Source organism: Pagrus major, chromosome 6 (assembly GCF_040436345.1).
Source record: "Pagrus major chromosome 6, Pma_NU_1.0".
NCBI lineage: Eukaryota > Metazoa > Chordata > Actinopteri > Spariformes > Sparidae > Pagrus > Pagrus major.
In genome coordinates, this window is record NC_133220.1 from 17,528,880 (window position 1) to 17,541,813 (window position 12,934).

Here is a 12,934-nt window from a genome sequence, read left to right on the forward strand (position 1 = left end):
CTTGTACAATTAAAAGAAAAAACAAAGTACACCTGACTAGTTGTAGTTCTTAAAGTCCCCCCTACACTCAAAAATGTGTTTTGCTTAATGTTTCTTCTCTTGGATGTTTGACCTTCACTGTGCAGAATGATGTATGTGCTGAGTTTAACACCGGAAGGCTTTTTTCACCTTCATCTGCTGAAAGTTTCTCTGTGCTCACCTTGAATGCCTCATCGTCTGGTTTGTAACTCACAGAAATTAAACGTGGAAATCTTGAGCACATAAAAACTGAGAATGGACTTCAAGAGTGAGTGAAGTGAGACATCTTGTGTCCGATAGCTTCACTTTTACAATACCAATATTTATAGATCGTGGATTTTTCTATGCCGTAGGAGTAGATGTAATTTTAAGTTTTTATTGAGGACCATTTTCATTCTAAGATTATTTTGCCTTTAAAACCATATTTGAAGGTGGCCTTTTCACAAAACACTGAATACGAAATGGTGTATAATGTTGGACAAATTTTTGCTTCTTAACTGTAAATGGGAGTGGAGGATATTCGTCGATTCAAGTACTGTACTTACTACAATTTTTAGGTGCTTGTTCTTCGCTTGAGTATTTTTCATTTCACTTCTGCTCCACTTCATTTCACATGGAAATATTGCACTCTTTGCTACACTACATTGATTTAACAGCTGTTACTTTTCAGATAAAGACTTTCCTAGATACAATGCATCGTTTCCAACCTTTTGAGCTCTCTCACAAAAGAGACAGTTGGTACCATTTTGCAGCTCCACCAAAAAGACATTTCCGTCTAATTTGCACATATGGTTTCATTTAAATAACTGTCTGCGGCTCAGAGAGGTCGAATTGTCCAATATTTCACAGAAGACAAAAGATTTTGCCCAGAATCCAACAATATGAAAACAGCTCTATGTAACAATTTGTAGGAATTATGTATTAATCACTTTTTTTATTGTCAAAATGTGAGCCGATTGTAACATGAAGTGGAAAATCAGACCCTCCCCGTCTCTCTTGGTCGTCTACACGACAATTTGTTGAAGTTGTTTAATGCTGCTGGACTGTGGATTTGTTTGTGACGGACTCGGGTCAGATTTGTGCCTCTTCTCTCCGCTAACAGAGAGCAACAGTAGCTAACGTTAGTTTAGAAATGGGGTCCGCTAACATACACTGATGACCGGCTTCCAGCACAACACAGAAGTACCACAGAGCTCCTTTAATAGCGTTGCAGCTTTTTCTCCCTTCTTTCCAACCCCATTAATCATTTCTCTCCCCCAGATGCTTCTTGTGCTTTGATGCATCACCGGTCTAATAACGTATGATAATATATCATTCACAGGGGCATTTGAATGAGTTTTAGATTTGATACTTCTGGTACATTTGATGCTAATACTTCTCTACTTCCACTCGAGTAGGATTTTGAATGCAGGACTTGTAATGGAGTCTTCTAAATGAATGTCTTTTAGGGGATCTGGAAGGTAAGAGGAGGGTAAACCCACTTACGCTCATTAAAAAATGAAGCAGCAAAACTGGCTGAAGTCCACTGGTGGACTCGGGATGTTTGAGGGGCAGGGGCAAAAAAAAAGGGGGGCACCAGCTCGGAGAATATTGTGATACAGCCCGTCTGTGATTTGTATCTGAAGCGTTACGTTGTACGTCACTGATGTCATGTTTCAAGTCACGAATACGCCAGAAACAGTTGCAACAGAAGAGAAAACAACAACAGACCCATTGACTGTAAATTGTTTTGAGCGTCACAACCCCTGCGAAATCACTCGTTTCACTATCATAATTTGAGCCACTCAGTCTAATAACATTTGGAAAGTCTAGAGGAGCCACACGATTAAATTATTGTATCCCCTTTCAGATTAGCTGGGCACTAAACCGGCTCGGTCGGCGATCCAGGTATTTTCGCAGCTGGGAAGTCGAGCTTTTTTGGCTACAAAACACCACTGAGCCGCGAATGAACGGGGCTCGGCCTCCAACACTGTGTCCAGTAATAAAACGTCCTTGAAGAGAACGCATCCCAAATTCCTCCTTTATTTATGCGCCACCACCAGATGTTGCTAACTCGTCATCACTTCACGTGGCAGAATTTAGCACGTTCATCTGGGTCTTATGTTAGATCAAAGCTGAGCTGAGGTGGTAAAACCCCAGTTCTACTGCAGAGTCAATTGACCGGGGTGTAAATGCAGACTTTACACATCCCCATTGCACACAAATGCCCGATCTTAGCGGGTCTAAGTGGGATTTTTGACCAGTGGAAAAGGGGCATTAGAAAGCACTACATTATGTTTTCTCTACTGGAAGGGTACCCTAGAGGGCATTTTATCATGTTTTATCAACAGTAGGGGCATCTGTGAACATGATAAGATGCCCTCTAATGTACCCTTCCATTTCACTCTAAATGTATCAAGAGTTTATGCACGCTGGTGCCCCTCCGCAGACAACTGGTGCCCTTTTTAGTGTCCTCGCCCCTGCCCCTCACACACCCTGAGTCCGGCCCTGCTGAAGTCCCATATTAAGAAGTTTTGTCTAAACCCCTCTCTCTGCGCAGGCACTATCATTGATTTTCCTTCATGTTTATTGGCTCTGTGCCTGCAGATCATTTGACCCAAGATCGTACACACATCTTTACGCGCTCGCCCTGTCGTTACATCATGTCCTTAAGCGACAGCACAGCCTGTGAACACGAGTCTGATCCAGCGCCACAAGCCGAGCAGGCGTCGGTGCTGAAAGAGTTAACGAGATGTGGAAGAGGGAGCTGCCATGGATCCACCTTCAGAGAGATGCGGCCGGCGCCTCCTCCTCCTCACACAGCTGACTGGGAAACACAGGTAGTCTGTCTGTCCGAAGGGGCTTCTCGGCGTACTTGTTGATCTCCGGGCGAAACAGCGGCGCGATATGCGGAGCGGGGAGCCGGCGGGGAGGCGGTAGATCGTGCTGAGGGGTCTCTCTGCCATGTCGGAGGCAGAGGAGGGGGAAATGGATTGGGTCAGACCCTGGCAATAGTAAAACCAATAACGACGCCTCCTTTCTTTTTCTTTTTCTTTTTTTTAAATGCTTCATCTGAACGGATTGATTGTCCACAGAGCTGCTAGGATGACAACAACTCACTACGGTATATATTTCTATATTTTTTACAAAAAAAAAAAGCTTATTTCCATGTTTGGACTGTGAATCATATGTATCCTGTGAATTGTAATAGAGTATTTGTGTCATGGCAGGACTACTCTGCATTCAAACTGCACCAATATGGAGCAGGAAGGGGAACAGAGAAATGCTTGGATGGAGGGATGGATGGATTTGCTTTCACAACATTGCAGTTGTAGCTGATAAAACACCACACTGAGCGCTCATTCTCAATTCAGCTGCGCACACAGGGGGAGACACGGGGAGCAATGATGTTTGTTTTAATGGTGCGTTTAAATGCTGAATTGTTTCATCGAATAATACAACAGGAGGGTGGAGGCTCCCTTCAAATTAACATTTCCTTTCACAGCCTGTTACTGCATGTCTAAAAGCCGACATAACAATATCCACATCCTGTGTTAATGTGTCTTATCATAGTGTCTGTTGGCGTAAAGCTTATGCCTGATTGTGTTTGTGAAGTGTTAGAAACTTTGTGTGGCAGTGACGATCACTGATCACATCTGCAGGCCTGATGTGCTGCCGGGCATCAACACAAACGAGCAGCATGTCAGATGTTCCAGCTTGTGGCACAGCGCTCACTCATAAATGGATCCCAAAAGATGCGGGGTGTGTACAGTAGACTGTCTCCCCCAGCAGCGCTTCCTGGTGTTTCAGCACCATCGGAGTGGACAGCGCGCACTTTGTGCCACACTCATCCTCACGGTGGTGTCCTGCGTCCCCACCCACAGCTCTGCATGGGCGTCACATGAGCAGCAGCAGCAGCAGCAGCAGCAGCAGCAGCAGCGATCAGCCAGACAAACCAAAGTACTACAGCCAAAACCAAGAAAGCAACACATCCAATCAGAGGAGCAGGAGCCTCTTGTTTTTCTCACTCTGACCTGTGTGCAGCCATGTGAGACATCCAGGGGAAGTGGTTTATGTTCCTCATTGTCATATGCGCAACAATTACTGTAGTACAGCGAGGCAGTCAGGTCACTTCTTCACTCTGAGGCTCCCTCCAGAAATGCCCAAACAATAAGATTTATTATATTTACAATAATAATGAGGTCATAATACAAACGCAGAAATATTTATCTTTTCCATAACTGAATAAACAAGCTGTTCTCAGAGGAAAATAAGGTCCCCAGAACACTGTTTGAAGCTAGAGAGGTGGCAGGGTCCACCACACATAAACATATAAAGTAAAACAGTATGAAACTGTGTTGTCCTTTAAGGTCAATAAACTTTAGTTAATAGTTATTTTACTGTTTATAAACCATTTGGCCATCCATATAATGTATTTATGAAGTATTAAGTGACCATTTACAAAGTTTTAAAAACATCAGTTGCAATTTAACAATAAAAAAATGCCTGATAAATGGTTTATAAAGCATTTCATTGTTTGTTAAAGGTGCAACATGTAAGAATTTCCATTTAAAACATTTTGAAAAAATTATCGACAGAATGAGAAGAAATGACAGTTTTCACGTGTTGGGTTGCAGAGATGTCGATTGAAGTTAGCATGCTAACCAGCTAGCCCCTAGCCACTGTACCTCAAGAGATGATAGTCTGAAAGTAACCGTGCCAAGACCACCCCGGTTCTCCGAGCTCACAGTCTGGTCAGAGTCAGTAAACAGGGTCGCTCGCTGGCTGCACGGTTAACTGAGCTTACTTGCTAATAGCAGCTACAGTTAGCAGCAGTTAGCAGCTATGTTTAGAGTAGTTTGGAGTATGAATTTGGCAGGTGGCTAATCATACATATAGCTCCTTTAACAGTGAAAAAACCCTTAACTTGAGTTTGATTGACTATAAATGTACCATTTATTAATGTTGGTTGTTGTAAAATGTTACCACATGTTTCCAGTTGGTTAAATTATGAGGCTACAGCACAAGTTCACATCACATCCTTTTTTTTTTGTCATGAGTCACAATTGATCATAGGAAACTGTATTTCCCTCATGTGTTCTTTAGAAAACTGATAGAATGAGTAAGCCTGTGTAACTTGGCTGCATAAAAACTACAAGAGCTTAAACTAAATGTTTTGTTATAACTTCAATTTCAAACTGATGTGCTTTAATCCAGTGTAATACTGATATTTAGTATGACAAATGAATGTGATACTTTTCTGACTTCTTTGCATTTTTAAAAGAAAATCAACTTGTCTGACAATTAAGGCATGATAATTATGTGAAATCCAAAATTTAGATTTTGTCTTGTGGAGCCACATGTCTCGACAATATGTCTCAACCTCAAATAGAAAATATATGGTGAGGATTTTCTTTAACATATTAAATGTAATCATTAGTCATTAATGGGATAACGCTGTACTGTTTTACACGATATTATGTAAGTCACCACAGAGGAGATGTCTCCAACGAATGGTTGCTTTTAAAGTTTTGATGGGAAGTCGTATTCAACAAAGCGTCCTTCCAGTTGATGACAGAACGAGATGACTGTAGCTATTAGTCATGATTCCAGAGTATTCTTCTTGTTAACCCTAAATAGAAATGTAGGCTTCTGCAGACTGTTATTAGATATGAGTCACATCTGAGGGTTTGTTTATTGTTGATTGAGGACATAGTTTAAAAAGAATTCAGGGAAGATAATACAATAGATGATGCGATAACAGCTACGGTTCACTGAGAATCCAGAGATAATAATTGAATTTATCTGTCCTACATGTCTCTGCCCAGGAGCCCTTTAAACTGGTGATGTTCAGTGCTGGTCTGCAGGATCCTGCAGTTCAATGCAAGGTTTCAATCTGAGGAGGCTTTGAAGTAGTTTTGGGAAAAGTTGAGGGACTTTATATTCAGTGAAGTTTCTCTGATGTGAGTACCAGATGATCACAATTTAATATTAAGTCAGGGCTGCATTTATTCCCCCCTTGTTAACTCCTGATACTGCATGCATGAATCATCTCATGTAACCCCATCTGAGGGTAGATTAAAAAAGAATTTAAAACAGAATTAATAGAAGATAATAACACAGATAATGATAATTATATAATGTTTTTCTTTGTTATTTCTCTGTGTTTCAAACCAGTCATGTTCAGTTCTCATCTGCATGGTGGTTTGTAATGAAGTTACATTTCCACTTAACTCCTAATAGCTGTGAGTCATCGGAAGAATACCAATCTGAAGGTAGTGTTGATTCAGGATTTAACTTTTTTTTTAAAAAATCAAGGAGGACGATGGCACAACGAGATAACAGTAATCAGCAGTGAGATATCCTGAAATAATAACAAACAGACATTTTGTCTGTCCTCTCTTTCACAGCCCTGATTTTCTCAAGAACTCGCATCTATTTTACTGACGAGCAAGAGAAGATTTTAGAAAAGAATTTATGAAAAGAAGTGAGACGAGATGCTGCTGCAAATGTGGCGATAACATAACAAAAATTAAATATCTTGAAATGATACTTTACTACTTAAAGGTGTTATTGATAACATGCAGTCACTATATGTGACAGTCCATCGCCCGCTTCTATTACATTCACATTACGACACCGCTGTTGTTTGAATAGTTGCTAACGTTATCTAGCAAGTATTAGCTAGCGATGCTCAAGCTAGCTAGCAAATGTTAACGTTGCTAATGCTAGCTAGCTGACATAAGGGCAGTACAGTATGTTGGCTGTAAAATCAGCCATTCTTATGTTTTTGTTTTTTTCCACAAACTGGCCACTACCAAGACTCTTGATGCTGATGAAACACAGAAATGACGTGATAACAACGCCGTTATACTACTGGCTGAAAAAGCTTGTAAGAAGCTGGAACCAACTGTTAGAATAGAGAAATAAACTAAACAAAAAGGGACTAGCATCACAAACCAGGTAGGGCTAGGATTGAAAAACCCTGCTTGTAACACGTGGTTTCCAAACCTTTTGGTTTGTGACCTGTCATCACAGATTATGGCCGTTGTTTGAACACAAGCTGTGAGCAGTTCCATCTAAGAGGAAGTTGGACTTCAGGATTGTTTCACTTGAAGGCCAGAGGAGGCAAAATCATCCAATATGTTAAAATAAAAAGAAAAAATTGAATGTAACATTTTTTAAAATTTTCTTCCTAAATTATCTCGCAACCTGTCAGATTTATCTCATGTACCTTCAACTGCTGACCCTCAGGTGAGGAACAACTGCTCTAAATCACCCCTGGAGCCCAGGCCGAATACTTGGATCACCATATTAGTTCAGAGTCTGATGATTGATGTGTGGACCTTGACATTTGAGGCTAACAAGACAATACTAATGATTTCTATCTTTTTTTCTTAATCCCTTAGATACAATTATGAAAGAAAACTGGACCAAGTGTAGCTCATAGCCCCAGATGTTTGCCTCATTCATCGAACCACGAACCATTGAAGTCATCATGGAGAAATCCCTGACAGAATTAAATAAGGCCGGCTCTCACTCAACATCATCGCTGCCGCCTGAACCGGTGGACATCATGCGCAGCAAGACATGTTTCCGCAGAGTCAGGCTGAATGTCGGGGGTCTCCCACATGAAGTCTTGTGGCGAACGTTAGATAGGCTACCACGAACACGTTTGGGAAAGTTAAGAGATTGCAACACCCACGAATCTCTGATGGAAGTGTGCGATGACTACAACCTCGAGGAGAACGAGTACTTTTTTGATCGACATCCGGGGGCGTTCACTTCAATTTTGAACTTCTACCGCACGGGCAAGCTGCACATGATGGAAGAAATGTGCGCCCTGTCGTTCAGTCAGGAACTCGACTACTGGGGCATCGATGAGATCTACCTGGAGTCGTGTTGCCAGGCGAGGTACCACCAGAAAAAGGAGCAAATGAACGAGGAGCTCAAAAGGGAGGCCGACAACATGAAAGACAGAGAGGGTGAAGAGTTTGACAACACTTGCTGTACTGAAAAACGAAAGAAGCTTTGGGACCTCTTGGAGAAGCCCAGCTCATCTGTTGCAGCAAAGGTAATTGTCATTGGATATTGGGTGTAAGAGATGAGTGTGTGATTGGTTGGAAATATCTCAACAGTGGATTGCCATGAAATTTTGTACAGAAATATGTGAAGCCCGCAATTTTCCACTAGCACCACCTTGAGGTTGACATTTGTAATTTAGACTGTGATGTCGACACAATATTTTATTTTCGAGGATGGTTACAGGACATTCAATCATAGCACATCATTTAAAAACCCATCCCATCCCAACCCCTAACCCTTACCTTCTTGGGTCCACAATGACAGGATGAGATAATGTGAGTTTCCTTCACCATCCTAGAGGAAAAAAACACTTGTCTTGACATCTATTAGATGGATTCTCATAAAATTTGGTACAGACATGTCCCCCCGATGATTCACTGCAACCACATTGATCCCGTAACGTTTCTTTCAGCACCGTCCTCAGATCAACCTCTAAATCAGTCCAATACTTTACTTTATGACCGAACACCTGCAAAACTAATGACATTCCCATCATCCCCAGCTTTGTGTTCAGTGAGAATTAGCAAGCGCCTCGCATTTTAGCAGGAGTATTCTGAATGCCTCGAGTTGAGAAAACTTCAATTCAGAGCAGAAAAGCGCCTGACGTCATTGTCAAACTGTCCCTGGCTCATCCTAAAATAACTATAATAGTAATCCTTGAACTGACCATCACCCAGCCAAAGCTTCTGGACCAGCTGGTGCTACTCCCTGTGATTTCTCCTCTTTCTGAGGGTTTCATTTATTTGTGTCCAGCGTGCTAGTTGGGAACAGCTTCTCACCCTCAATCTGAACCAGAGCAAGGGCCCTTCACCTGTCCATCTTTTATGCAGATGTTGTTTATTTACAAGGTGGCCAACTGTCCACTAACAAGGAAGTTAACTACTTCTAGTTAGCAAAAATGAAAGGTACAGCTTTTCAACTGATTGATTCGGTAGTTGCCTAGCAACAACAACGTCAACAGAAAAACACACCGGACTGCTCTTTTTTTTAAAACTGTATGAGCTTCACCCAAAAATGCAATGCGGTGCACCTCACTTTTTGCCCTCTGCAAAACATGCCCTGTCTGACTGGGCGCCCAGGTCTCTTTTTATAGTGCGTCGTTTCTTCGACATACTGATACATGATGTCGTCCTTGTCCCGAATCAAGTGCTGTGACTTTTGATGTTTGTCGCATTTTGAAATGAACATAAACATGTGATGTTGTCAACCATTGAATCGTTATGTGAATGGTTGAATGGAGGCATGAAAATGCCTGCACACAAGCCCGCAGCCTTCACATGACTGTGCACTGCTAAGTGTGACTGTGTGAGTAAAAAGGGCAACCAAAAATAGATAATTGCCATCACTTACAAAGGAAAACACAGGGAAAAATGCACATTAGACTTTTCAGACCTACTATCACATTTAAAAGACATTTACAGTTGCACTAAATGGATCAATCAGGACGCCTCCGTGTCACACTTTGGTATTAACTTACTGTATGTTTTGATTGTCATGAGGTTGGACCACGAAGTGAAGAATGGAAATTACAGAAAAAGCCAGTGGATGTGATTTATCAGTGTGGGATGTGTGAGCCATTATCTGCCATTATGTTTTTTCAAGAACTAGAAAAAAGTACGTCTTAACAGTCAAATATGTTTGGTGACAGTGAAAGCCGCTTTCAGGATGTATCGCTATTAGCCAGCTTTAAAACATGACACAAGGTTCATTATCTGTATCTGCTGTAACGCTCTTTGTGCCAGACTTGTAAGAAAAGTCCGTGGCTGTATTTTTCTCACATTTGAAAAAATCTTTCTTCACCGTAGAACCATCATACACACACAGAAAAACACCTTCGACCACGTAAATGTACAAAATGCAAAGCATACAGACATGAACTCATGCATGCATTACACTTTGTCTGACCTCATGCTCTGGTCAAGCATTAATAAATCATTGCAATATCACTCAGCTGCCCTGGTTTACAGCTTGAAAATGCATTTGACTTTTGAAGAGATTTCTTTTGATTGTCCATTTGCATTCTGTTGTTGTGTGTTTGTGACAAACCCACGCTGCATCATCCTGAGCCAATTGAATTTGAGATATTCTGCAGGAGGCTCAGATATTGAATTATATCTTTGTGCATAAACAACGAGTCAGAAGTGATTTAGGATTGTTGGAATCATTCGGATTAATCAATGCTTGGGAGGAGCGTTTTGATCAATAGAGCAAATATGTGACACGTACGCTAATTAGTGCACGTTTCAATTAACAACTAGAGCAAGAGAGAAATGCCAGACAAGATTAGTTGGTTAGCAATTTATTGAGCCCATCCCCCAGACTTTAAAATTCAGTCATTATCTACTCACCTCACTCAAGTTTCGTAGTCCACAAAACATTTCTGGAGCTTCACAGCAAAACAGCGTTTTAGTATTCTCCTAAATAACTGAATTAGACGGGGACTTGTTTTAAAATGTAAAAAAAAAAAAAAATCTTTTAAAAAGCAGCACAAAAGAACTGTAAATCAGCCTTTCTGGTGTAATCCAAGTCTCCAGCTGTTCTGAGATGCCAAATTGATTTGAAAAGACTTTATTTACACCTTTTTTGAAGCCAAAATCTTCACTGTAGCTGCTAAGCTAAAATCGTTAATAGCGTGCATCCTGTCTGAAGCCGGTGCACAAGCTTGGCCACGCATTGAGAGTGTAAATAAAGATGTTTCAAATCAATTTGTGTTCTTGGGGCTTCCAAAGACTTGGACTATGCCCGGCAAGCTGTATGGAGCCTTTTTTTTTTTTCAGCAGTTCTTTTGAACGTTTTAAAACAAGTCCCCATTTACTTCAGTTGTTTAGGAGAATGCTGTGTTTTGAGGTGAGCCTCCAGAAATGTTTTGTGGACTTCTTTACCTGGCCTTTTATAAGCATAGCACAGCATAACAAAAAATAGAAATTTGAACATAAAGAAACGTATAGTTGCAACATATCGAACGTCAACATATGTATGGTTTGCAGAGACATATATTGCCAACATTTGTTGTGGTGATTGGGTTGATTTACTAGTGAAGAATTTATGAAAAAGAAAGGTGACAGCACAGCAGCTGCTAGAATTAAGAACCCATGTGGTTGTGTGTTAATATTATTCACTGTTTGGTTGAATGAGCATGTAAGCCTGCGTTTTTGTTTGTAACATCCGTGTATTGAAAGCACACAGTCACATTATTTTTTACTTATCCGAGGACCATGCCTGAGAGCGCTGGCTTCCGCAAAACGACAGAGTTGGCCCACGGCAGACTTTTCGGAAAGCCACACCTGCAACTGCAACCTGGGAGACCACAGCAGTGTTAAACATGAGCAGCCTTTGATCACACTCTTCTAGATTGAGCTGAAGGGATCAAAGAGGATGCTGTCTCTCTCCAAACACTGTTTTAAGGGGAGCAGAATGCCTTGTCTGGGAAACGTTAAGGAAATGGAAATGAAACCATTAGCAGTTTGTGCTGGCTGATGCTTTGCGATGAGGATTTGTGAGAACTGTCAGCGCTGCCCCACAAACAGACTGCGATGAGTGCTGTGAGTCTGTCAGAGGAATATCTTCTTCATAGGAATCAAAGAGATGTAAAATCAATTTTTATTGTGTTAGAGCTAAGGAAGTACTGTAGCCTACAAAGAGGAGATGACCACTCTGAGTCGACCATTATGGCACCCTGATATCTGCAATTTATCAAAATATCACTGGAGAACAGATTTGAAGCGCTTAACCAAGATGGGTGCTCTTCGATTTGAATAATGACACAGCAAAGTGTATTTGGATATTGTTTTCTACAGATCTGTAGCTCTCTAGTGGGTGCAGTGATTACCATTAAAAAAAGGCACTCATCATCTCTTGGTTTGGCATCATTATAAGCCTATAGCGGAGGATAACGTGCCAGAAAAAAGAGCGACCTTGACACAGCAAGACGTAGAGTTTATCATTTCCTAATTAGCTTAAAAGGGCAATGTGAAACCACAGACCAAACTACTAAAAGCACAGAGGGCTTGTCGAGCGGTCCAGCTTCGACCACATACTGTTCCAGCGTTAGATCATCAGCTGTGCTCTCCTATCCAGGGTCAGGGATGGTAATGTATGTGTAACAGCCCATAAACAGATGGTGAATGGTCGAGATGAGCACAAAACAAATGGTTACCAAGCAACAAAAGTATAATTTTACCATCACTGAAGGAGTGAATACAGAACATTAGAGTAGGTCTATTTGTGTTTCTGTGTGTGTGTGTGTGTGTGTGTGTCATCGCACTTCTGCTCAGCTCCTGTATTTTAATGTCTGTACAGTGCAACGCAAGGAAGCGAGTAGTAGCTGCAATATTTGTCAAGATGTTCAGGGAAAAATCCAGTGTTGCTGCGTGTGTTCTTTCTGCCCTGACGTCCTTCCTGTCTTTCTTTTCCTTCACTGGCTCACATCTCTGTTTCCTTCCTCCCCATCTTCAGGCTCCTCCACCATACCTCTGACTAAATGTCAGGGAAATGTCACATTAATTATTCTCCAGGAGACTCCGGGCCCAATTTGAAGCTTCCCTCTCTCTGTTTACATTCTTTGTACGACGCGGCATTGTCTGCCTCTCGCTCAAAATCTGATTTGAGTCACCATAAAATAAGATTGCGTCTGACTGTCGGCTATGTGGCACCAAGAAAATCCTTTTTTCTGCAGGAACATTTATGTAACGTTATCTTAGATTTGAGTGGTGTCTGCCATTAATAATGGCAAATCATATCAGAACTCTTCTTTCACTCACCAACAAAGCATTCATTTTAATAGTAGTGATGTTAATATCTGTATTCATAACTATGATACTACAGATTTGCAATCATGAATGAAATTAATTTG

General features: G+C 41.2%; 1 protein-coding gene across 1 annotated transcript in view; it reads left to right on the forward strand.

The window, feature by feature from the left end:
• The first annotated feature begins 7,495 nt into the window (after window positions 1–7,495).
• The window catches only part of kcnb1 (potassium voltage-gated channel, Shab-related subfamily, member 1), a 29,572-nt gene continuing 24,133 nt past the window's right edge, over window positions 7,496–12,934 (forward strand). Inside the window, exon 1 of the mRNA XM_073468903.1 lies at window positions 7,496–8,071. Coding sequence (XP_073325004.1) covers window positions 7,496–8,071 — 576 coding nt within the window. The remainder of the gene's footprint in view (window positions 8,072–12,934) is intronic.